We start from the raw sequence: 26441 nt of genomic DNA on the forward strand, positions 1-26441 counted from the left end.
AAGTCAATATTATAACTTTTAAAAATTAAAGTTTATGCTACAATTGAGCAGCAAGTTTTTCTCTGAGCTTCGCTGTAGCCAGACCAAAACGGGTACATACTCGGTTATCACTGAAGTTACTGCTATCAGGAAGATGGACATGGAAAATACAGCAGTTCCTCCTCGGAGGGCCAATTCCCCCAGCAATGAATTATGAAAGAAATGTCTTATGTGGGAACTGACACAGAGGAGGTTAATTTGAGCTCATTAAGCCAGAGCATTGCAGTGAAGTTCAAGAGTCGACACTTTGTATGTCGACCTTCACTCTTATTTTCTTATCCCTCCATCAGGTTCTCCTAAAGATCCAAAAGGAGCAATCAAAGGAAACTTCATGAAGAGAAAAAGAAATATGTTTAGTTGGCCTTCAATTGCTCTGTTTTGGACAAAAAAAAAAAAAAAAGAGAGAGAGAGAGAGATTCAACTTTTCTAAGGCAAAGTTACATGCCATAATCAGATTTTTGTCTTCAGGCAAGGTTAGCAGGAGTTGAGGGTGACCCCTCCCCGCCTACACGTTCTCACAGGGGAGCCCGGCTGAGACAATTGAGTTGCAACTGCATGATAATCTTATTACAGTGCCAGAATTCAGCACTTGAGATCTTAGGTTTTAGCAAGACCAACCTGATGAGCAAAACGAAGAAGAGCATAAAAACATAAAACTTTCATTGCTTAGGTAAGGCCATTTGTCTTCATATCCTTGACCTTGATGTTGGTGATGAGGGTGGTAGTCACAGGCGTGTGTTTTACTGAGTGTATACTCTGTGCCTGGCGTTATGCTTTACAGGCTTGATGTCCCTTACTCCTCACAGTAACTTAACGATGTAAATATTAGGAGCCCCATTTTAGAGAAGAGGAAACTGAGCAGAGGTCATTGTTCCAAAGAGGAAATTCACACCAGTTGTGTGACCGCGGACTGATGATCTAACCACACACCACACAACTTGAGGTATGTGTGTGCACGTGTGTGTTCAAGCTTCTGGGTCCTTTTGCTCCCTTGCTCTTACTCGCTGCTTCTCTCTGTTGCTTACAAAGACACTGACTGTGGCAATCTCCAAGATTCTGTCTAACTTAAGACCCTCTATTAATTAGAGCTGTGATGGCATGACATTGCCTCTGAGCTGACTCTCAGGAAATACGTAACATATATACACATGGGTTAAGTTTAAGTGTATTCTCATTTACGAAGACAAATGCTCCCACTTAAACCATTTTCCTTGACTCTGGAAGTGCTAACAGAAACATAACTGATAAATTTGATACTGCCCTTCCCTGCTGAGAATAGTAATTGTGGCACACAGCGTGGTCTGAAATCCAGCTCTGGAAGGCGGCAGGAGGGTAGGGGGTGCAGTGGCTGGCTGTGTCCAGCCACCTGTCCACACTGTTGCCCCCTTTTTCTCTTTACCCTGAATACCCCAAGCGGAACAGTTGGAGGGCATCTGCTCTTGGGGCTGGAACATCCGCACTGCTGACTCGGAAACAATAAACCCATCCTGCCAAATGGTATATTTTTGGTACAGAGAAAAATTTGTCCCTCCTAGGGATCAAAATACATTCTTACGTGAATGCATGTCATTTTTTTAAAGACATTGCCCAGTTCACATTCCACAGTCTGCTCATCCCATTGGACTGTACTCAGCACCCACACTTAGTGTTCTCTGTACTTTCAATTCCAAAGTCTTGGGATGAGGTTTGAGAAACACACAGTGTGAACGACACCCTTCAAAAAAGAAAATGTTCAGAGCAGCTGGTTGTCTGGAGGGCATCCACTGAAAAGCTCACAAATCATACCGTAGAAAATCAACTCTTAGAAATGCCTGCTTGGTGGTAAAATATCCTAGGATCTTGTGCCACATTTAATACCAACTGCATTTTTTTATTTAGGAAGAATCAACTGTCTTTTTATCCCCTCTGCAGATATTATATAGTCTCTCTAATTGAAGCCTAGCTCAGCTAATTCGACTTTAAAGAGACTTGAGAACGCACAATACTATAAATGAGATCCTAGGTAAATTATAAAGCTCAGGAAATCAACCTCCTTTGAAAGATTTTTCCTCTGGGAGACGCACAGGAAGTCTCCATCCAGACCTCATTAAACTGGAGACAACTTAATAATACATCCTCATCATTGTAACGATAAGAATAGCAAATGCTATTCACTGTTCTAAGCACTGTAATTCAGTAACCTATTTAATTTTCACAGCAAACTGTGAGTTTGGTTCTTTTCCCAATTTTACAGATGAGGCAAGTAAGGTCTGGAGAGGTTAAGCAACCCATCAAGGCCATACAATATAAAGGGGTACTGCCGGGCCACAACCCCAGGCAGGCTGAATTCTTTGGTCTCAGCAGCCCTGGGATGGAAGGCTCATTTGTTTTGTCAGCACACAATTGGAAAACAGAAGATTAGATGACCATGAGTTCCAGTCCTGATAGGCAGTTACTTTTTTTTTTTTTTTTTTTTTTTTTTTTTTGCGGTACGCGGGCCTCTCACTGTTGTGGCCTCTCCCGTTGCGGAGCACAGGCTCTGGACGCGCAGGCTCAGCGGCCATGGCTCACGGGCCCAGCCGCTCCGCAGCATGTGGGATCTTCCCGGACCGGGGCACGAACCCGCGTCCCCTGCATCGGCAGGCAGACTCTCAACCCCTGCGCCACCAGGGAAGCCCCGGGCAGTTACTTTTGAGTCTTTACAACAGTGGAAAAGTTTTCTCTTTTAAATCCTAAGATTCTCAGAGCCACTAAATAAGAGAGACAATTTTGTCCTGTGTTTCTGGTAAAGACTACAATGCCTTTTTCAAATATTTCTTGTAGTGGAGTTGGAATCAAGCGACTAAAGAACATTAATCGTGACTCAATTTTTTACATATTGAAAGAATGGAAGGCAGATGTGATCAAGATTATGGCATACTGTGTGCACAGAGAAAAATTAAACCCTGGGAAGATTTTTTAAAGTATCTCTGGCGAGGCTCCACCCCAGCACAATGAAAATCTCTGGGGATGAGGCTTAGACAATCACATTTTTAAAAAGCTCTCCAGGAAATTCTAATACACAGCCAGGTTTGAGACTCTCTAAATTATATTAGGCTCTTTCTAGATGTTATTGATAGTTACGTCAATAGGAAGGTGCAGAGGCTGAGATATAGGTTAAATATTTATTTTAATGTGGTAAATATCTTCAAATAAACCCAATAATTCAGTTCTGGGTTTAGTCAAAACTGAACTTTCTGGATTTAGCCACAAGAGTTTAAGGTACAAGGCATTACTCCTGAATAGCAAGGATTACTCATTTATTATTTATTTATTTACTTTTAAAATTATTATATTATTTATTTAATTTTGGCTGAGTTGGGTCTTCGTTGCTGCAAGTGGGCTTTATCTAGTTGCGGCGAGCGTGGGCTACTCTTTGTTGTGGTGCGCGGGCTTTTCATTTCAGTGGCTTCTCTTGTTGCGGAGCACCGTCTCTAGGTGCGCGGGCTTCAGTAGTTGCGGCACACGGGCTCAGTAGTTGTGGCTCGCGGGCTGTAGAGTGCAGGCTCAGTAGTTGTGGCACACGGGCTTAGTTGCTCCGCGGCATGTGGGATCTTCCTGGACCAGGGCTCGAACCCACATCCGCTGCATTGGTAGGCAGGCTCTCAACCACTGAGCCACCAGGGAAGCCCTACCCATTTATTTTTGTTGAATCTAAAATGCTGTTATTATTGTTATACTATGTTATACTATGTTATAATGAGCATCTCATTGTGGGGAAAGGTTCTGGAATAAGAAAATAAAAAGCAAGGAGAGTGACAGTGAGACAAAGATCAATTGTTCCTGAACCCTCTGAGCACCTGATCAGAACTGATTAATGATGTCTTCGGGGCCACAGGGCATTCTGAGTACTGGTGACCCTCCACTCCAAGTTGAAGGAAAGTCACATTAAGAAGCAGGCAGGGGCTTCCCTGGTGGCGCAGTGGTTGAGAATCCGCCTGCCGATGCAGGAGACACGGGTTCGTGCCCTGGTCCGGGAAGATCCCACATGCCGCGGAGCAACTAAGCTCGTGAGCCATGGCCGCTGAGCCTGTGCGTCCGGAGCCTGTGCTCCGCAACGGGAGAGGCCACAACAGTGAGAGGCCCGCATACCGCAAAAAAAAAAAAAAAAAAAAAGAAGCAGGCAGGGCTTCCCTGGTGGCGCAGTGGTTGAGAATCCGCCTGCCGATGCAGGGGACACGGGTTCGTGCCCCGGTCCGGGAAGATCCCACGTGCCGTGGAGCAGCTGGGTCCGTGAGCCATGGCCACTGAGCCTGCGCATCCGGAGCCTGTGCTCCGCAATGGGAGAGGCCACAACGGTGAGAGGCCCGCGTACCACAGGAAAAAAAAAAAAAAAAAAAGGAGCAGGCAAAGAAGGGAATTCCCTAGCGATGCAGCGGTTAGGACTCTGCGCTCTCACTGCCAAGGGTGTGGGTTCAGTCCCTGGTCGGGGAACTAAGATCCTGCAAGCCACGCAGCGCGGCCAAATTTTTAAAAAAGAAAAGAAAAAGAAACAGGCAAAGACAATGGGAGGAGGAATTCTGCTTTCTCAGCTAAAGGAAAATAGAGATAGGTAGAAGGAAGACCACCTGTGGGTGGTAGGAACTCCAATTCTAGTTCTAGTTCTGCCAGCAGCCTTGTTGGAACAGTGGTCTACAGGTCAATTTCCTTACCTAGGAATCACGGTAATTGTCCTACCTAATTTAGAGGGTTGCTGTCAGGATATAGATGTCAAAGCATTTGGAAAAGAGCAATCTGCAAACATGAAATGTTATTACGAGTCTCCTCATTAGGTGATACTACAGACAGCTGTGTGGCCACCAAAAGATGCACCATTCTGTTTATTTTTATTCCCCAAAGGGTCACCTATTCCAAAGTCTTCTAAATTGAGCAGCAGGTACTAAATTCTTTGAATGCTCCATGTGGTGGATAAGGCCTCTGTCAGCTGGCTTGAACACCTAACTTCCCTACACAGAGATTATTTCATCTTTTCATTTTTGCATGACTAATGCTACCAAGCTCAGTGCTGCCACTTTGTTCAAAGTATGCATTTGTTTCTCAAGTCCTGACAGCCTTAGACCCCTCTGTGCCCTTGTCCATGGTGAAAGCCTCAGGATATTCCCACGAGCTTCTCCCTACAAGCCAGAGGACGGGGGCAAAATCGGGGGCCCCTTGACCACACAGTTCCTTTCCCTGTTAATCTGCTCCATGTCCAAGAGAGATGGTCCCAGTTTGGGGGTTTCTGTGTTTACACAGATGTTGGTCTGGGAGGAATGGAAAATTAGGTGGATCTGGAACTTATTAAAGCCAGTTAATTTGACCACCAATGTGGTCAAATTATAGGTTTCTTGTTTGCTTCGAAGTGGGATTGGGTCGACTCACCAAGGAAAAAGGCTAAACCAAATCTCCCTCTCCTTCTAGAGAAAACAGGCAAATTTCCCTTCTCTATGGCCTCATCTTTACCTGCACCGAGATTCGAGGAGGACAAGGATTATCACACATTGCATTCATCCTGCATCTCCCATTCTGACCTTCACTGTGTTCTAAAGTGCTCCATAAAGCAGGTGAAGGTTAAGAATTACTGTCTCTGACACTATACTTGCCCGCTTCATGCTAGATGCGGGCCCTGACACCCATACGCTATTTGGGATTGCCTTCTTATATCAGTACTGGGCCAGTAGACACCCAATAAATTAAAATGTTCAAATATGCATGTAAATAAAGAAAATGAGATAACAAATTCCTAAAAACCCATCACCGAGTGGAACGATTGTCAAGGATTTTCCACACTTGCTTCATCCATCCCTTTTTAAATTGTTGTTATTAAAGCATCTTAAAGTAAATCTAGACCGTATGTCATTTCACTCCTACAAGCTTCTGTGGGCATCTCAAAAGGGTGGACATTTTCCTGCATGATCCTAATTCCATTTTGCACCTAGCAAAATGAGCGATATTTCCTTAGTATCGTCTAATATCTAATCCATATTAAAATGTCCCAAGTGTCTCAAAAATGACTTTTTTCGTTAGGTTTTTCATCATGATTAAAACAGGGTCCACACATTGCATCAAGATGGTATGTCTTTTGAGTCTCTTGTCCTTTCTCCTCCCTTTTTTCCCATGAATAAATGATTTGGTGAGTAGGGAGTCTGAAGCCCTGAGAAGATCTGTCCAGAGAAAGCCTGTTACGTGCTTTATTTCTCCCAGGCTGACCAAAGAATCACTCGCTCTCACTCTGCTTTTTATAACTTCGCCTAGGCTGACCAGATGGGTGGGGTGGTGGAGACAGTGGCTAAGGACCCAAGGAAATGAGTGAAAACCACTTTCTCACTAGTGAACCAGAGACAAAATTTAAAACACAGAGCCAAAAGAAAGCCAGGCATTTCAGAGTGAGATTTGAGTCCCAGAAGATTAAAAGTATCCCTTCAAACAATTCTACTGTGACCCAGAGGATGGAGTGAATTCACAGAGAATGGCCTAGAACAGGGTTGAAACTGGTGAGAGTCAGGTGATGGAGTGGTATGGTAGGGGAGACAGGTTGTCTTGGGAAAAGTCTTCCAACCCCTCTTTTTCCTGCTCTATAAAAATGGATCTGTCTCCCCTTTAGGTAGATTGGCTAAGGGCATGAATGAGCAAAGGGTCAGAGACAGCTAAGAGCAGAAGTTAATTTGCTAGCTGAGTGGGAGCTTGGTGTGATTTTAGGAGTTATGTGGGCACCTGAGAGGGGAAGCATCCTGACAGTGCCTTTGGGCTCAGAATCCAAGTAATATGGCATTTCACATGTGTACAAATAAGCCCGTAATGTATTCTTTTGTCTTTGCTGTTGCGAATTTGCCATATGTTGATGGGTCCAGTGTGGGACCCATAAACATTTGTTCTTTCTTTGCACTAAATTGTACTTTAAGCTAAGGATTAAATGGACTTTTTGCTTCATTCCTGTTTCTACAGCTTCAAATCCTCTGGACAGAGCAAGGGATAGTAAGAAATTATTTTACGCCCTTGGCATACCATAAAAAGTAACATAATTCTGCTTTGTTGATAATCTAGGTATTTGCACGTCGCTATACCTAACTGCTTTGCATTCTGGTTATAAATTACTTGGTTTTGGCAAACAAAAATAACTCAGCAGATGTTGTTAATATGACCACCTCCTTGGTATGCAGCAGCAAGGACCAGTAATGAAACCACTATCCCTATTATAGCAGTTTAATTTGCTAAAATTACCATTCAGAGAACACGTGTACAGGACTCTGGGAAACCACTCAGCTTTGAAACTGCTGGCATGTGATGGCACATTTATACACAGCCTTATTCTATTTGAACCACAGAGTAACTTTCTGACACTAAGCTTTTCTGAAATGTTATCGTTTGCATCCTCCTTTTTTTTATCACCTCTACTTTGTTTAGTAATAATTCACCGTGACTTCAGACAGAACGCCACAGGTCTAAGGAGACCAAGGTAAAATTATCAGAGAAATTTACTTTAAGGCAGAGAGAATTAACAAGACAGATAAATGTCCCCCTATTAGTACATAATGATTGGAAAGTGCTAACATTCAACTAGCTCATTTCCTTAATAAAAACATTTTTTTATTTGTATGTTGCTTAAAAAACAACAACAACAACAAATTAGTGCTCACTTTGGCAACACATATACTAAAATTGGAACAAGAATGAGAAGATTAGCACAGCCCCTGTGCAAGGATCACATGCAAATTTGTGAAGCGTTCTGTATTTTTCTATTATACATAAAATAGATAAGCAATAAAGTTTTACTGTATAACACAGGGAACTATGTTCAATATCTTGTAATAACGTAATGGAAAATAATCTGAAAAAATATATGTATAATTGAATCACGTTGCTGTACACCTGAAACTAACACAATATTTTAATAAATCAAGTATACTTCAATTGAAAAACAACATAAGATTTAACAAACATTTTTGTGTTTTTATCAGACTGTAGTGCAAACACAACAGGTCATTGCTTCATGTAGTAGATTCACTCCAATACCACTATCCCTTTATCGATTTTTTTAACATTAATTTTTATTGGAGTATGGTTGCTTTACAATGTTGTGTTAGCCTCCACTGCACAACAAAATGAATCAGCCATACACATACAGATATCCCCTCCCTTTTGGACTCCCTCCCATTTAGGTTGCCACAGTGCATTAGGTAGAGTTCCCTATGCTATACAGTATGTTCCCATCAGTTGTCTTTTTTTTTTTTTTTTTTTTTTTTTTGCTGTACGCGGGCCTCTCACTGTTTTGTTTTTTTTTTTAACATCTTTATTGGAGTATAACTGTTTTACAATGGTGTGTTAGTTTCTGCTTTACAACAAAGTGAATCAGTTATACATAAACATATGTTTCCATATCTCTTCCCTCTTGCATCACCCTCCCTCCCACCCTCCCTATCCCACCCCTCTAGGTGGTCACAAAGCACAGAGGTAATCTCCCTGTGCTATGCGGCAGCTTCCCACTAGCTATCTATTTCACATTTGGTAGTGTATATATGTCCATGCCATTCTCTCACTTTGTCACAGCTTACCCTTCCCCCTCCCCATATCCTCAAGTCCATGCTCTAGTAGGTCTGTGTTTTATTCCCGTCCTACCACTAATCTCTTCATGACATTTTTTTTCTTAGATTCCATATATATGTGTTAGCATACAGTATTTGTTTTTCTCCTTCTGACTTACTTCACTCTGTATGACAGACTCCAGGTCTATCCACCTCATTACAAATAACTCAGTTTCATTTCTTTTTATGGCTGAGTAACATTCCATTGTATATATGTACCACATCTTCTTTATCCATTCATCTGTTGATGGACACTTAGGTTGCTTCCATGTCCTGGCTATTGTAAACAGAGCTGCAATGAACATTGTGGTACATGACTCTTTTTGAATTATGGTTTTCTCAGGATATATGCCCAGTAGTGGGATTGCAGGGTCGTATGGTAGTTCTATTTGTAGTTTTTTAAGGAACCTCCATACTGTTCTCCATAGTGGCTGTATCAATTTACATTCCCACCAGCAGTGCAAGAGTGTTCCCTTTTCTCCACACCCTCTCCAGCATTTATTGTTTCTAGAGTTTTTGATGATGGCCATTCTGACCGGTGTGAAATGATATCTCATTGTAGTTTTGATTTGCATTTCTCTAATGATTAATGATGTTGAGCATTCTTTCATGTGTTTGTTGGCAATCTGTATATCTTCTTTGGAGAAATGTCTATTTATTTCTTCTGCCCATTTTTGGATTGGGTTGATTGAGCTGCATGAGTTGATTGTACATTTTGGATATTAATCCTTTGTCAGTTGATTCATTTGCAAATATTTTCTCCCATTCTGAGGGTTGTCTTTTGGTCTTGTTTATGGTATTCTTTGCTGTGCAAAAGCTTTTAAGTTTCATTAGGTCCCATTTGTTGAGTTTTGGTTTTATTTCCATTCTTCTGGGAGGTGGGTCAAAAAGGTTCTTGCTGTGATTTATGTCATAGAGTGTTCTGCCTATGTTTTCCTCTAAGACTTTGATAGTGTCTGGCCTTACATTTAGGTCTTTAATCCATTTTGAGTTTATTTTTGTGTGTGGTGTTAGGGAGTGTTCTAATTTCATACTTTTACATGTAGCTGTCCAGTTTTCCCAGCACCACTTATTGAAGAGGCTGTCTTTTCTCCACTGTATATCCTTCCCTCCTTTATCAAAGATAATGTGACCATATGTGTGTGGGTTTATCTCTGGGCTTTCTATCCTGTTCCATTGATCTGTATTTCTGTTTTTGTGCCAGTACCATACTGTCTTGATTACTGTAGCCTTGTAGTATAGTCTGAAGTCAAGGAGCCTGATTCCTCCAGCTCCATTTTTCGTTCTCAAGATTGCTTTGGCTATTCAGGGTCTTTTGTGTTTCCATACAAATTGTGAAATTTTTTGTTCTAGTTCTGTAAAAAATGCCAGTGGTAATTTGATAGGGATTGCATTGAATCTGTAGATTGCTTTGGGTAGTAGAGTCATTTTCACAATGTTGATTCTTCCAATCCAAGAACATGGTATATTTCTCCACCTATTTATATCATCTTTAATTTCTTTCATCAGTGTCTTATAGTTTTCTGTCTTATAGTTTTCTCACTGTTGTGGCCTCTCCCGTTGCGGAGCGCAGGCTCAGCGGCCACGGCTCACGGGCCCAGCCGCTCCGTGGCATGTGGGATCTTCCCAGACCGGGGCACAGACCCATATCCCCTGCATCGGCAGGCAGATTCTCAACCACTGCGCCACCAGGGAAGCCCAGTTGTCTATTTTATACATAGTACCAATAATATATATGTGTCAATCCCAGTCTCCCAAATATCGATTATTAATTTTCATAATAAGTCTGTGTTATGAGAAGTCTTTCTATAAAGTTACAGTTACATAAATGAATCATTCCAATAGCTAACAATAAGCACCTGACATTGATCAGCACACGCCATCATTTACAGACTTCTAAAAACTGCATGACGCAGGCTGTAATCAAGAGAATGAGAACAGAGACTGTGAATAATAATGCATATCTTCCCACATAAATTCTTTCATCTTCCCTCCTCTGGATGAGCCCTCACTTCTTTTTTTTTTTTAGTAGAAAAAGCCAAGTTGAGGAGCTCCAGGGGCCAAAGCTGAGAAGGCATCCAGGTGTTCTAACCCTGCATCCCTTGGCCCCTTTAAAACCCCTATGAGCTGCACTTTATACCTTCATATATTATATTCAAGTCTATAATAAGATGCCTGAATGCTAAGCATTTGAAGTGCTGCTTTTAAAAGTGTTGTCATAACAACAGGAATAAAATGACAAGTGTAACTTGACTTTGAAAAGACTGCCTTAGTTTTAAGTCCATTGCTTTACCTAAGCAAGGGCTTAAGTGTAGCCTCTAGTGCAAACGAAGGCTGTGATCAAATGACATTACCATAATTGAGTCGGTATCTTTAGCTATATTTGCCATCACATAAAATTGTCAGTCCTCCATCAATTCAATTTAATTGCTCGGATGGCCAGAAATAAATTAATTGACCATAAGAAGAATCTGTTTGATTATGTAGGCCATATCTGAAAAGCTTTAAGATAATTTCTTATCCTTTCTCTGAGATGAACTGTACCATGTAGCTTAATTATAAGGTTCAATTCCATTTTCTACCTGACTTTCATGCCTGCAAATGAATACCAGTGTTGGTCACCCACCCATGCTGGGCAAGGAAATAGTACATGGTGCATGATTATGCTTCCCAGCACACTGTTGGGTACATTCTTCCAGGACCTAAGGATTTTTTTTTCTCTTTAAGATGTCCAGGGCTTCCCTGGTGGCGCAGTGGTTGAGAATCCGCCTGCCGATGCAGGAGACACGGGTTCGTGCCCTGGTCCGGGAAGATCCCACATGCCGCGGAGCAACTAAGCCCGTGAGCCATGGCCGCTGAGCCTGTGCGTCCGGAGCCTGTGCTCCGCAACGGGAGAGGCCACAACAGTGAGAGGCCCGCATAACGAAAAAAAAAAAAAAAAAAAAAAAAAAAGATGTCCAAAGATGTAGCTCCATTCTAGTGAAAATGATTAACTATATGAGCTTATAAAAATGGTAATTTCAGTAAAGTCAAGTAACAATAGAAGATGTCGGTGTCATTTTGATGCTGTTTTGAAGTAAAGAAGCAACAATCACCATTAGCTAGAAATGAGTTGCCAAGCTCTAGGGGTAAACAGGCTACATGCCTGAAGGAGTTGATAATACCAGGCATGGGACCATTTTCTTCTATGTTGGAGTGTTGTTTTTGAATCTGATGATCAAATAATGAGGATTTGTGGTGGGTGTATTTTTTTCTCAGCAGGATCAGCCAAGCTGTCTATGAGGACCATGTTTCCAAGAAAGTTTCCCTTTTGATGTACATGGTTTTGAAGAGGTTTTAAAAAAGTTAGGTAATAAGTGCAAAATGCTTTTTCCTTCAAACCAGGAAACAGTTGGTCCTGTTTTGATGTCTAGTTTGCACCAAATGAGGGTCTCCAAGTGTTCTAGACCTTGCATTTTAAAATGAGTTATAACAACATTAGTCAAAATCCATTCAGCCCCTCTTGACATTTAAGCGAGTTTTATGTCCTGAGTCATTTCTCTTCTAATTATCATGAGGCCAGCTGCTTCTCCCTGCATTTATTTAATCCACAAGAATGGAAGAAGAAATAGAGTTTTCATTTTCCCCAGGCTGAAATGGTGTCAATTATCTAGAAGTTCCTACAACTGACTGTCCCAGTGAGTAGCCGTGCAATTAATGTTTCTTCTTTACTCTTCAAATGGTTCAGCCAGACCCTTAAAATAGCTTCACAGTTCTCTGCTGTCATTGCTTAGAGGGGGAATAAAAGGGAAAGAAAGAGGAGAGCAGTAATGTCAAATTACTTTATTTCTGTATATCTCTTCACCTGTAAAGTATGTATGATTTTATAATTAGTGCATTCTATTTGATGGATAAAAGCCAGATATATCTTCAAAGGGCACATTCTAGTTAGTAGAAAAGACCATTACTCCACACCAAGATTTTTACATATGTTTTCTCATTTTCTCCTTGCAATAACATTGGTGACTTAGGTCTTATTAGACTCATTTTATTGACAAGAAAAATTGGAACTCAGAGAGAACTTGGGTGAACCCTGGGGTTAGCCTGGCTCCAGACACAATGCTTTTCTATTCTACCCTGTATTGAGCATGAAAGAAGTTGGTACAGACAGGTGGTACCTACACTCAAGAAGTTTGTAGCTTATTAAAGAGATGAAACATTCAGGGAGATAATTATAATACACTGAGCCCCTGAGTATGTTAATTCCCATTAATAATTGGAAGTTTTGTCAGAAATAGAGTCACAGATGTAGAAAACAAACTTATAGTTACCAAGAGGGAAAGGGGGGAAGGATGAATTGGGAGATTGGGATTGACATATAAACACTACTATATATAAAATAGATAACTAATAAGAACCTACTGTATAGTACAGGGAACTCTGATTCAATACTCTGTAATGACCTATATGGGAAAAGAATCTAAAAAAGAGGATATATGTATATGTATAACTGATTCACTTTGTTGTATAGCAGAAACTAACATAGCATTGTAAATCAACTATACTCCAATAAAAATTTATTTTAAAAGCTCAAAAAATAAAATAAAATAAAACCCAAGCTTTGAAAACAAAAAATAAATAAATAAAATAGAAGTGCAACAACAAAAACTAGTTGGAAGTTTTGTGGTTCACAAGGCAAGATCCCTCTGATTGAGCTGGTTGAGCTGCTCAGAAAATGCTTCAAGAAACAGTTGGCTTTTGCATCAAATGATAGTCATGGATCAAACCCATTGAATAAAATAAGAATCCAAGAATCCATGCTGACAGTCCTGAAAATAAATAAAAACAAATAAATAAAAGGATTCAAGAAAGCTCTTATAAGATATGGGAACATATGTATATGTATAACTGATTCACTTTGTTGTAAAGGAAAAACTAACACACTATTGTAAAACAGTTATACTCCAATAAAGATGTTTAAAAAATAAAAAAAAAAGAAAGCTCTTATAGTAGAAAACAATGATTGAGTTCAAAGAGTACCATTTTGCCACCATCATAATAATAATTGATTTGGGCAAAAATTATCAATGGATGTTAAAACTTCTGGGTTAAAGAAACAAGATATTTGCATAGCCCCAAAGTACCTCCTTACTAACCGCTTGCCAGTTGCAAAGGCAAAAATAGAAACTTTCCAGGGGAGAAACTGTCCAACAACACCTTAACCAAGTAATCAAAGTTAACATCACTAGTAATAGGACCAAGTGATTCCTTGTGCCTTCCGATGCAGTGCCTTCAAAAGGACAACAATATCACTTATGTGATGTCACTCCCCAAAATGCATAGCCTAAGCCTAATTATGAGACAACATCAGACAGACCCAAACTAAGGAAAGTTCTATAGAACAACTGGTCTGTACTCTGTGAAAATATCCAAGTCACAGAAGACAAAGAAAGGACAAGGAACCATCCCAGATTATAGGAGACTAAACGCACATTTCAAGAGAGGCAGCGCGGGCTTCCTTGGTGGCGCAGTGGTTGAGAGTCCGCCTGCCGATGCAGGGGACACAGGTTCGTGCCCCGGTCCGGGAGAATCCCACGTGCCACGGGACGGCTGGGCCCGTGAGCCATGGCCGCTGAGCCTGCGCGTCCGGAGCCTGTGCTCCGCAACGGGAGAGGCCACAGCAGTGAGAGGCCCGCGTAACCAAAAAAAAAAAAAAAAAAGAACGCAACACATGATCCTGGATTGGCTCCTAGCATGGGGGTGGGGGTGGGGGTGGGGGTGGGGGTGGGGGGACAGTATACCAAACATTATTGGAACCACTTGTAAAATTTGAATGAGGTCTGCATATTAGATGATAGTATCATATTGATGTTAAATTTCCTGATGGTGATAATTGTACTGCAATTATGTAAGTGATGACCACATCTTTAGGATATACACATTGATGCATCAAATCTGCAGATTGCTCAACGGGAAAGAGCAAATATATATATAAGTATGTATATGCAAGTTGCTCTCAAATGATTCAGGAAGTAGTAATGGGTATGTGTGTGTGGGGGGGGAGACATAATAATAATTATGACAGTAAAACATGACAGATTTCAACAAATGGTGAATCTGGATGAAAGATGTATGAGAGCTTTTTGTTCTTTTCTTGTAACTTTTCTGTAAGCTTCCAATTATATCAAAAAAACAAAAACAAAGCCGTAATTCGTTTTTGAACTGGGCTTCTAAAGTACCCATGGTTTTAGTTTTTATCAGTCAGTATTTAAAGTAGTTCTGCTTTTTAATTATCTAAAAATTGCTATGTTCACAAAGATGCTAGTTTCTGGCTTCCCTTGATTTCACCTGTTCAGATCACATCCATTCTTCCGGATGTAGCCAGCGTTTTATCTACTCTATGAAACTTCCTGGCTGTACCTGTCTCATTTATCTCCCTCTCCATTGAGAGAACTCTTTTATTTTAAATTTTATTAAGCACTTACCACACACCAGGTATTGAGTATACTAACTCATTTCACCTCAGAAATCCTCTGAAGTGTTAGTCCTTTTATACAAATGAGGAAACTGGGATTCAGAGAGGTTAAGTAACCTGCATAAGTTCAAACAGCTGTAAACTGCAGCCCCCAAATGTAGCCCCGATTTGTCTGACTTGGGAGTCCACATTCTAATCATCTCAGCTCTACTGCTTTCCTTGGAGCACTGAGAAATAGACATCACTTAAAATTTCACTGTGTGTTATTTCTTACATATTTCTTACATCAGAAATGATCTCCCATCTGCTTTATGTACAGTCCTATTTTCTTCTCCCATTAAATTATTAAAACTGTTTATAGCAGAGATCAGTCTTTGGTTCTTTTTGGATCTTGGGCAACATATAGCATCCTGCCAGTGATGAGCCGATAATATGTACTTAATAATTGTGTTGATTGAGGTGTCTTAGAAAATATGGAAAGAAAACGATTGATATCAGTTTCCAGAGATTCTGAAAATGAGTTCCTTTTCTTCCACGTTAGTTGAACCTCAGTCTTTGTTATCGCAATCTTTGTATTTCTCAAGCACCTTACTTTTTATGAAGTACTTCCTCATTTTCTGTATGTTTTTAAGCAGAAGTCTTACCGTCTGTAGGGCTGGTGGGAAGTCAGGTTAGAGGATGTCCAAGTAGCCTCACGATTGTAAGATCGAATGATGCTTTGATCTCAGTTGAACCTTACAATGCTTGTCTGTTTAAATGGGGAGGAATTACTACTCTTATTCTCTAGATACCAAATTTGAGCTTCAGCAAGTTTAGTATGTGCCCAAGAGGCCAGTAAGAACACCTGAGCTTCGTTCTTCCATCTCTCACTGGGGAGTGAGTCTATGTTGCTCTGTAAGTTTTTTCATCCATTCACATCACTTGTCTCAGTCAATCAATGTAATATCTCATGCATGTATTTATTGTTTGGTTAGCAAACAAAGCTGACAACTGAGAGGCAAATATTAGCCTTGCCTTGATTTATTTTAAGGCAGTACACTCCCCCCCCAAAAAATAAGCCCGTGACTTAAATATATCCACTTTTTTTAAGATTAGTCAACTGTTCTGTAATAGGTACCTTGCAGCCATATAATAAGCAGACACCTACTTTTAGGATTCACCTTAAATAATCATTTAGCATAGCAGGCTATTTACCTCTGACCCACATGCCTCTTCCAGACAACTGAATTACACTTCTGCCCTTGACCAAGATGTGGAGGTGCATAAACAGGACAGCACTGTTAGGAGAGGAGAGCGGAGGAACACAAAGCAGGCAAGAAGAAGTGACTCAGAAAGTACAGTGGGGCCAGCGTGCTGCATCTTATGTGGTGTTGATGGGGAAAAGGATCAAATCACGAAAATATTCAACTCTCAAGTGGTTGCTTGCCGATCGAGCTTTTCCTTTTCAGGTCCCGATTCCTTGGCACTTCCTCTTGCAGAAGGAATGATGAGAAGCAGAAAGAAGTCAGGGCAGGACTGGAAATTGATAGTTATTTTCTGGAAATTGATAGTTATTTTCCAACAGCTCTATTGATGTAAAACTCATATATCATATAAAATTAATTCGTCCTAAGTGTACAGTTTGAGTTTTAGTAAATGTATGCAGTTGTGCAACAATCACCACAACACAGTTTTAGAACACTTCCTGCCCCGCCCCCAAAAGTTCTCTCATGGTCCTTTGCCTGCTCCCATCCCTGGCACCAGGCCAGCACTTGGGTCGACTGTAGAGTCGTCTACTTTTGCCAGCATTGTCACTCCAGCAACCTGCCAACTGACCTAATGGCCATTGCCTTATCTCAGAGGGTTGGTCTCAGTCTAACGTGGAGATGGCGTAGCTTTGTAGCTATGCAACTATTGATTTCTAAGTCAACATTTTCGCTCCACATGCTTTGGTGAGAACTGAGATGTCCTTACTAACTTCATTCAGAAATTACAGATGTCTGTTATATTTTCTGTCCATGGTGGGGGTCTTCCAGAATTACCTGTTTGTGTTCTGTATTAGAGAATTTGGCTAAATGGAAAAAAGGACAACACCATAAAAACCTTGCTCTTCCAGGATTAAGACAGTGATGTCAGCTGTTGTGTTGTTGTTTTTTAAGTTTCATAATGTTTGATGTCCTGCAACTCCAGCATGTACAAATGCTAATCTTCTCCTCCGTCTCCCATAGAGAGGCCCAGGTGTCATCCTGGCAAGGGTCCACTTTGCTTTCGACCATATCTTAAAATCAGAAATAAAAGGCATATATAATGTAGACTGTATGGATTCCCTTTTATTATCCAAGTTAGCACATGGAATGTGGGGTAGACCTAAGTACCCTCTTAAAGGTGGTTGAAGAAAAAAGCTAATTTATAAACCCGTCGACATACCTTTAAAAAAAAAAGAATATGATAGGGACTTCCCCAGTGGCACAGTGGTTAAGAATCCACCTGCCAATGCAGGGGACGTGCGTTCGATCCCTGGTCCAGGAAGATCCCACATGCTGCAGAGCAACTAAGCCCACGCGCCACAACTACTGAGCCTGTGTGCCACAACTACTGAAGCCCACATGCCTAGACCCCTTGCTCTGCAACAAGGGAAGCCACTGCAATGAGAAGCCCATGCACCGCAGCGAAGAGTAGCCCCTGCTCTTGACAGGTAGAGAAAGCCCACGCACAGCAACAAAGACCCAATGCAGCCAAAAATTAATTAATTAATGAATTAATTTTTTTAAAAAAGAATATGATAGAAAAAGCAGGATACAAAATTTAACATGCATTGTGCTCAAAATTCTTATGTTTTATGCGGAAAGGGAAGAGTTGAAGAAAATTACATGCACCAAAATTCCGCTGGTGGTTATTGATGGGTGCTAGAAAACAATATGGTTTTGCCCAATATGGCAGGCCCCCAGCCTGCCCTGACTTCTTTCTGCTTCTCTGTATTTTCCTAATACAGCAGAGTGCTTTTATGCTTGGAAAAACTAAAAATAACCTAATGATTCCTATTTGCTTTCATGAGTCTTAGTATATTTAACTCTAACGATCAATATTAACATTCCTTCTAGCTGACTGGTTGCTTTGTCCAGTTACCGTATCAGTTAATCAATGCCTCTAACACTTCTACTGTGAACTGGTCAGTTTGGAGATTCATGCCCAAGAAGTGATGAAAGGAGGTTGGCCTGTCTTACCTAACCTTGGGGTTCCCCGAGAGGAATTGTTCACATTTGGAGAGAGAAGCTTGCTAACTCAGGCTAATCAAATTTACAAGAAAGTTTAAGCCAGAATACCAGTTTATAAAAATGCAATGGGAAATGGAACTGTCAGCTAGACTGAACTTTCAAGCATTTTTCTTCCATTTTTACTACTTGTAGCACCATCAGGAGCTGCAGTTGAGGGTCTGGTGCATAGCCCTGCTGTGTGATGGATGCCCTTCACTGCCTGTCTTCCAAGCAACCCTCCCAGGTTGACTTCTATCATTCATTCGTTTATTCTTAAGAATCAGGTTATCTCTGTGTTCTCCAGGTCACTGGCTATTTCCCCCCTCTGAACTGCACTCATATTGTACCTTTTATTTCTGATCTAAACAAGACATGAGACCTGGTGGGATGAAGGGGGACCTCTTGACCCTTGATCTTTTTTTTATCTGCCTCAGCCCCCTCCCCAGACCCTGCCATCTCCAGCCAGGCTCAGTGCTGTTTCCCAACTGCCTGCTGATTTGATAAGCTACCTTCTCATTTAAACAAACTAGGAACTTCCGGTCGGCTGGTGGCTCATGGTACCCACCAAGGCCCGGTGTACTTGTATCCCCGTGTCATATCAGAACACATGAAATCCTATACTCATTTCAATTTCAAAAGACTCTGGTATGTGTTCAGTTGGATCTTAGCACTGCATAGACGGGGAGAAGGCAGCGGTTTGCACTGTATGAAGAGTCGAGAAGAGAAACAACTGTGACTTTCTGGCTTCTGTGCTAAGAGACTCAGCTCAGAATGGTAGCGTTTGTTCAACTCTTAGTCAAGGTGCTGGGGATTCTTCAGAAAGATTCCATTCTTCCCAGGGATTGTGCGAATGGCAGGTCAGGGGTGGCCACCCGGTGTAACAGCCTGGGCCTCCTGGGCCAAAACAAAGTAAGGAGCAAAGCACAGCAGCTTTATCGTTTGCCTAAGATTTGAGACCTTTCTGGGATTTAATGTGCAAAAATGAATGTTAGTTCTGCTGGCATTTTCAGAAAGACCAGGTGAGAAGTCAATAACTTAGGGACTGGAAACATTTTTCAAAGCGCCAGGAATTTCAAGTAGCAGCAGCCAAAGAAGGATTTGTGGTTTTATGTGGAATTTCATGCTTATTAGATATGGTATTTGGTGAACCTTGACAATACATACTGGGTATAGTGCGTCCTACCAGGAGTACAGTACCACCTGTAAAAATCCTTCAGATGAAAATAAAGAAGTTGGTACGTAGCTCAGAGCTCAGAATGGGAACCTCACTGGGGAATCTGAATTATTCTAGTGTAATCAGAATTTATGAAACCTAATACATTATTTCTTAGAAATTATATTTCTCCTCTTCAGGACTTACAAATATAAACTATATAAATATAGCCATTACCCATCAAAGCTATCTTATATGTTCTTGTATGTGAGCTCTCTCTCCTCTCCAGTCCCAACTCTAGACAACTCCAAATGTCTGCAGTTTCAAAAAAGAATTTTGCATCATATCAGTCGTACACAAATCCATTTCCTTTATAAAAACTCAAACAATATAGAAAAAATTAAAATGTTTCTGACTACTACTCAATCCCACCTCTTCATAGACTGTGTATACTTTCAGAACTTTTCTATTCATGTACATAATTTTATATTTTGTTTTCAACATTCCTGGTATCATACTCTATTTTGTTCTGCAATGTGTCCTCGACTGGGCGGGTGTGTGGGGGGGGTGGATCTTTCTATGTGGGCATATTGTTTTTAACTGCTATGGTTATGCCATAGTGTATTAACCATTCCTGTAATGATTAACATTTACATCATGTCCGTTTTTCCGCTATTACACTAACTGTCGTGAACATCCCTGTATGTAACTTTTTGTGAACTTGAGTCTTTCTCCATAGGAGATGGCAAAGAGTAGATGTGACATATTAAAGGATAAGTATGTTTTACATATTAAGCAGTAGATACTACCTAGTTGTCTTACAAACTTTTGGTACCACTTTATACCCCTACCAGCAGTGATACTGCAAGTCTACTACAGTCCTTTCTTTAGGTAAAGGTTCAAAGAAGCATCTGCTACTAAAATGCAAATGACAAGGAACCAGTTTGAAGTCCTTAAAGCCTGAAAATGAGTAATGTAGCTTTAAGGGTAGTTTTGCTGGAAGAAAGCAGGTCTGTGAGATTCTAGGAAGCCAGGGAGCAGCTTGAAGACTTAGGGCTCCAAGAGGTGGGAGTGGTGTTGTCAAGAAGATGATAACAGAATAACTAGCCACTGGGGAATGGCTGAGGCCATTGGAAGAGTCGTAGCAAAGAACTGTCACCCCTACTTCAGAGTTAGAGGTGTGGGCGGGGAGGTGCTTTGCATACTCTTATCCTTCAACCCACCTGCTCTTCCATCTCCCAACCTACTCCTTTTCTCCAGGAGCCTGACCTTGTGCAGAGGCCCTCAAACTTGTTTTATGACTCTCCTTAGGCAGTGAGCCAGCCTCTAGGGGAACTGATGGCAGGATAGAGATCTCAGCCTAAGCCAGCTATCGGTCGAATTCTTTTCTGATAGATAATGATCATTTCTAAGACCAGACAGGCAAAACCACTTACCCCGCTTCCCGTTCCCAGCGGCATCCATTCAACACGTAAATGTAATGAAAAGCGTCTGAGGATTTTATCCATCCCGAAGCAATTTACAAACTCAGAATCCAGGACAAACATTTGTTTTGTTCTCAAGAAGCTTTCTTACCTATTACTGAAAAGGGGGAAGAAGGAAAATTATTTCACTATCCAGTTCTAATGTTTAATTCATTTAACATTTCAACTTTGCAAAGAGAGGCTTATTTAAGACTTTTAAAAAGTTGGACATTTGAGAAATTGTAGCAGATGATTGTAACTGAAGTTTGAACATTTTCAACCAATTCAGCATCATCCTTTTTTTCTTTTCTAGGCTGAGCATCAGAACCATCTGGGGTCCTTTTCAAAATCCCAGTACTCAGGTCCATACTAGTTAAGTCAGAATGCCTGGGAGTATGTGAAACTACTGACCCAGTGGATAAGAGAAAAAAATCTCCTTGGTTTAAAAGCATAATCTCTAGGAAGCACAAGACAACAACGCAGTTAAAATAGTTCAAATACTTTAAGTCTTTTCCCTGTGACCAAAGAACGCCATGCTGCAACAGACCTGTTGAACAATAATTTACAAAATGAGATACAATGCTAATTAAATTTGCCAAATTGAGACTTTGAGGTGGGTTTTAGGTTATAAAATTATTGAGCACAGAAAGAACATGTTTTCCTGATATTTATTAAATTTTCTGGATCTTTTTCTTGATATTTATTACGTTTTCTTGATATTTGCTACGTTTGCATGTGATACAAAGATAGCACAGGCATGCTTTATGAACCTAAGAGGTGTTTTTAATGAGTACTAGACAGACTGCTTAGTAAGCAACAAAGGACACCTAAGAGAACCCCATTAAGGATTTATGTGAATCATGGTTATTTTTGAAACTTGGGGGTGCGGGGAAGTAACCAGAAAGAGTCTTATTTGCACCGCATTTTGTCCTGCCGTTCGTGCACTAGATATTAATTTTATTGCACGTGCATACTTCTACGTCATTACTTTTAAAATTCTAGAGAATGTTCCAAAACTTAAGCCTCCCTGTCCCCATCCCTAGCTGGACTGGGTGGGATTCCTGTCCTACCCAGATCAAAGAGCAACCTGTTGCTCATTGCAAAGCCTCTTGCCAAGTGAGTCAGCGCCCGTACCCTGCAAGAATGCACGCTTGCGTCCTCAGAGCTGCTTTCTCCTGGGGTGGGTGGGGAGGAGGGGATTTAGAAACCTGCAGCCTCATGGGGAAGGGGGCTGTTGGTTCTCTCTCTGGGGAAGTAACTCACTCAAACCTCCTCCCTTGGTTGAGCTGCTTCAAATAGCTTTGAGTAGGGCCCAGTGAAGTTGGCTTTTCCATTACATCTAGATGGACTACAAGAGTGTTTTGCTGCTGTTTGTTAGCTTTGCTTGCTTGCTTGCTTGCTTGTTTGCTGGGTTTTTAAAGGGCAACTATTGATGCTCTTAGTGTCTGCCCACTTTGGAAGTCTTTAGTCTGGTAAGTGGCTGTGTCCCCTTTCTCCTGCTAGCCCGTCCCCGTCTCTGGACTGAGGTTACCTGCTAAGACAATGGTATGTGCTTTGACTCTTCCTGATCTAAAGGGAATAGAATTACCTAACTGTTCTAGGGCAGTCCTTTGGGGGAACTAACCTTGGGCTTCTGTCCAGCTGAAGTTGTGTTTTGACAACGTGTCTTGGTCAGTGGTGATGAGTCTTTACAAAAGGTGAGCTAGCGACTGAAATAGGGTGTGTGCCTTCTGCTGTATTTTCCCCTTTACCTTTCTTGCCTCTTCTCTTGTGTTCTTATCATAACCTAGATTATCACTACTTCTGTGAGCGCTCTCTGTGCTCTTCTTTTTTTCTCACTGCCACAAGAGCAGCACGATCTTATCTTTCAAAATATACTTAAGGGTAGAAAAAGGGAGAACAAGTTTAAGTAAGTTCATCTCTCAAGAAACCTAGTGTTTTTAGCCTTGTGACTTCTAAGTGTAGAATTCCACCCTAAGACTGGACTGTGTTTTGAATGTCATGCAGAAACTATCTGAAACTTGACTTGGCCTATTTGTGTACTTTTGCTGTTGCTATTGTTGTCCTAAATGGAGGGAAACATTCCAAAGTTTCTGCGTATTTTGAAGGTATGGTTGAACCTTGTTTAAAAAAATAATCCCTGAAGGAACCCTAAAGTAACTGATAATGGTGTGTAATTTATATTTATTTACATCTTCATGTGTTTCTTCAGGTTCACCTGAGACCTGAACCCTTTGGCTTAAAAAGAACACGTCGTAGGAAAGAAGTCTTACAAGCATCTAATGGCCTCATGACTCACCTTTCCTCATGTCACCTCCTATTATCGTTGACAAGCTTAGCGTGTTTTCTGTTTGAACCTGCCTGTAATTTGCCTTAATCTTTCTGTTGTCTTATAGGGCTACCAGCCAGACTCCCAGAAATCATGTTGGTAGGATCCCAGTCCTTCTCGCCTGGAGGGCCCAATGGGATCATCAGGAGCCAGTCCTTTGCGGGGTTCAGTGGCCTTCAGGAGAGGCGATCCAGGCAAGTTGTGTGTGGTTCTCTCCTGGGACGCAGCTTGAGAGGGATGTGAGCCTTGGTACTCTGAAGAGGGTCCGCGTGCATGTGGCCTTGTCAAAACACACACCTGTGTTATTTTCATCTCTTTTATGAAAAAGATGTAATGTTCCCCAAATTTCTATCATTTAGAATTCCTCCTTCAAAGAAGGTTTAGGACAAGCTAGCAATACATATGTATAGCTCTCCCTACCCCCACCCCATTTCTTTCAGATCGTTTGATGCCTATTGCCAGAGTGCCTCCAAATGTTTGAACCCATTTATCCTCTAACCAGTAGCAACAGATTTACCTTTATCCACACATCTGTTGATACTGAGCATTTTCTAAAAATCTTTTCCAGTCTTTTATGTCATCCCTAATGAGGTTAAATGTGCTTTCATAAGTTTACTTGTCTTTTGTATTTATTTTGGGAATAACCAGTGCATTCACATCCATTGCCTATTTTGGGGGTGGATATTTACATATTTTCTTACAGAACATAAAGCCTTTTTATATATATCCATTGTAATACCATATATTGTAGTCTTTTCCCCCCTAATTTGAATTGCTACCTTTTTTAAAAAAAATTTTGACCTCCTTCACCCACTTCTTCTATCCTGCCCACACTCCCTGACTCTGACAGTCACCAATATCTATGAGCTTGGTTTTTTGTTGTTTTTCTTTTAGATTCCATGTATGAGAGATTGTACAGTATTTGTCTTTGTCTGACTTACTTCACTTAAGTATGATGCCCTCGAGGTCTTTCCATGTGGTCACAAATGGCAAGATTTCATTCTTTTTTATGGCTGAGTAATATTCGTATATATATATACGAATATTACTCAGCCATATATATATGTATCACAATTTCTTTATCCATTCATCCATTCATTGGACACTAGGTTGTTTCCATAAATCTTGGCTATGGTAAATAGTGCTATAATGAACATGGGGGTGCAGAAATCTTTTTGAGTTCATGTTTTCATTGTCTTTGGTTAAATACTCAGAAGTAGAATTGCCAGATCATATGGTAATTCTATTTTTAATTTTTTGAAGAACTTTATACTGTCTTCCATAGGGACTGCACCAATTTACATTCCAAGCAACAGAGCACAAAGGTTCCCTTTTTTCCACATACCTGCCAACACATGTTATTTCTTGTCTTTTTGATAATAGCCATTCTAACAGGGGTGAGGTGATATCCCATTGTGGTTTTGATTTGCATTTCCGTGATGATTAATGCTGTTGAGCATCTTTTCACATACCCTTTGGCCATTTGTATGTCTTCTTTGGATATGTGTCTGTTCAGATCTTCTGCCCATTTTTTAACTGGGTTGTTTGGTTTTTGTTATTGAGTTGTATGAGTTCTTTATATATTTTGGATATTAACTCCTTATCAGATATGATTTGCAAATATTTCCTCCTATTTAGTAGGTTGCCTTTTTATTTTGTTGATGGTTTCCTTTGCTTTGCAGAAGCTTTTTATTTTTTAGTTTGATGTAGTCTTACTTGTATAATTTTGCTTTTGTTGCTTTTGCTTTCAGTATCATATTCAAAAAAGTCAAAGCCAAGACCTGTGTCAAGGAGTTTACTACCTATGTTTTCTTTTAGGAGTTTTATGGTTTCAAGTCTTACATTCAAGTCTTTAATCCATTTTGAGCTTTTTTTTTTTTTTTTTTTTTTTTTTTTTGCCGTACGCAGGCCTCTCACTGTTGTGGTGGCCTCTCCCATTGCAGAGCATAGGCTCCAGACGTGCAGGCTCAGCAGCCATGGCTCACGGGCCTAGCTGCTCCACAGCATGTGGGATCTTCCTGGACTGGAGCATGAACCCGTATCCCCTGCATTGGCAGGCTGACTCTCAACCACTGCGCCACCAGGGAAGCCCATTGAGTTAATTTTTTTATATGGTGTAAGAGAGGGTCTAGTTTTATTCTTTTGCATGTAGCTGTCCAGTTTTTCCAGCACCATTTATTGAAGAGACTGTCTTCTCCCCATTGCATATTATTGGCTCCTTAGTCGTAAATTAACTGACCATACATGAGTGGGTTTATTTCTGGGCTGTCTATTCATTGATCTATGTGTCTGTTTTTATGCCAATACCATACTGTTTTAATTACTATAGCTTTGTAATAGAGTTTGAAATCACCCTGCACCCCTTTTTGAAGCACATTCCATTGTATCCAGATTTGGGAGATTATTTTTGGTATAAAGTTATGTAGTCGATAAAGACTGACTCTGCAGACTGACTCTGGGGAGCAGATGTCTTTCAGACACAAGCTTGGGAATGTTAGTCTTCAGTTTCCCTAGAATCTCCCCTCATCTAAAATAGGACTTAGAGGAACTCAAGAAAGAGAACACAGGTAGTGAAATAGGTAACATGGAATAAAGTTCGTCCTCAGTTTTTCTGACATGATAAAGATCTTACATTCTTAGGGGTCTTATGTGCTTTGACCTGTATTGTCCCCTTTGGTGCACACGGTAATGGCAGAGGAAAGTAAGAATTAACCTGGAAGGTGCACAGCAGACACCTACCAGACTCGGAGGTCACGGCTTTCCACTCAACAGCTGGGTCAGTGAGTAGTCTGGCCTCTGAGCTTCCTAATCAGATCAGTAGATTGGGTTTAAGTTACCAGGTGTCCATCTTACCACTGTAGGCTGCCTCCCTGCCACTAATAGGGATGTTGAGTTTCATGTTATACCTAAACAAAATTTACACCATAAAAATAAAGCTTAAGGGAATTCCCTGGCTGTCCAGTGGTTAGGATTCAGTGCTTTCACTGCTGGGACCCCAGTTCGACCCCTAATCAGGGAACTAAGATCCCACAAGCCTCTCGGTGCAGCCAAAAAATAAATAAATAAATAAGTAAACTTTTAAAAAGTCTATTCATCAAGCTATGTGTGCTTTTCTTTACTTTAACACTACAGACATACCTTAGAGATACTGCAGGTTTGGTTCTAGGCCACTGCAATAAAACAAATATCAT

The 26441-nt window shown here is 40.8% G+C and overlaps 1 protein-coding gene and 1 non-coding gene across 11 annotated transcripts in view; both read left to right on the plus strand.

The window, feature by feature from the left end:
- Positions 1-26441, plus strand: part of RIPOR2 (RHO family interacting cell polarization regulator 2) — a 215122-nt gene that overhangs the window by 137361 nt on the left and 51320 nt on the right. For 8 of the 10 annotated variants that reach the window (XM_067006657.1, XM_067006653.1, XM_067006652.1 and 5 more), the window contains exon 2: positions 23318-23444. In XM_067006657.1, coding sequence (XP_066862758.1) covers positions 23318-23444 — 127 coding nt within the window. Of the gene's footprint in view, positions 1-868; positions 983-23317; positions 23445-26441 lie in introns of those variants that run through there. The other 2 variants (XM_067006654.1, XM_067006659.1) reach the window with 1 other exon arrangement.
- On the plus strand, positions 7666-7772 carry LOC131764756 (U6 spliceosomal RNA). Its single transcript, XR_009337954.1, has one exon. It is a non-coding gene; the product is annotated as a U6 spliceosomal RNA (small nuclear RNA).

This window comes from Kogia breviceps, chromosome 10 (genome assembly GCF_026419965.1).
Source record: "Kogia breviceps isolate mKogBre1 chromosome 10, mKogBre1 haplotype 1, whole genome shotgun sequence".
Taxonomy (NCBI): domain Eukaryota; kingdom Metazoa; phylum Chordata; class Mammalia; order Artiodactyla; family Physeteridae; genus Kogia; species Kogia breviceps.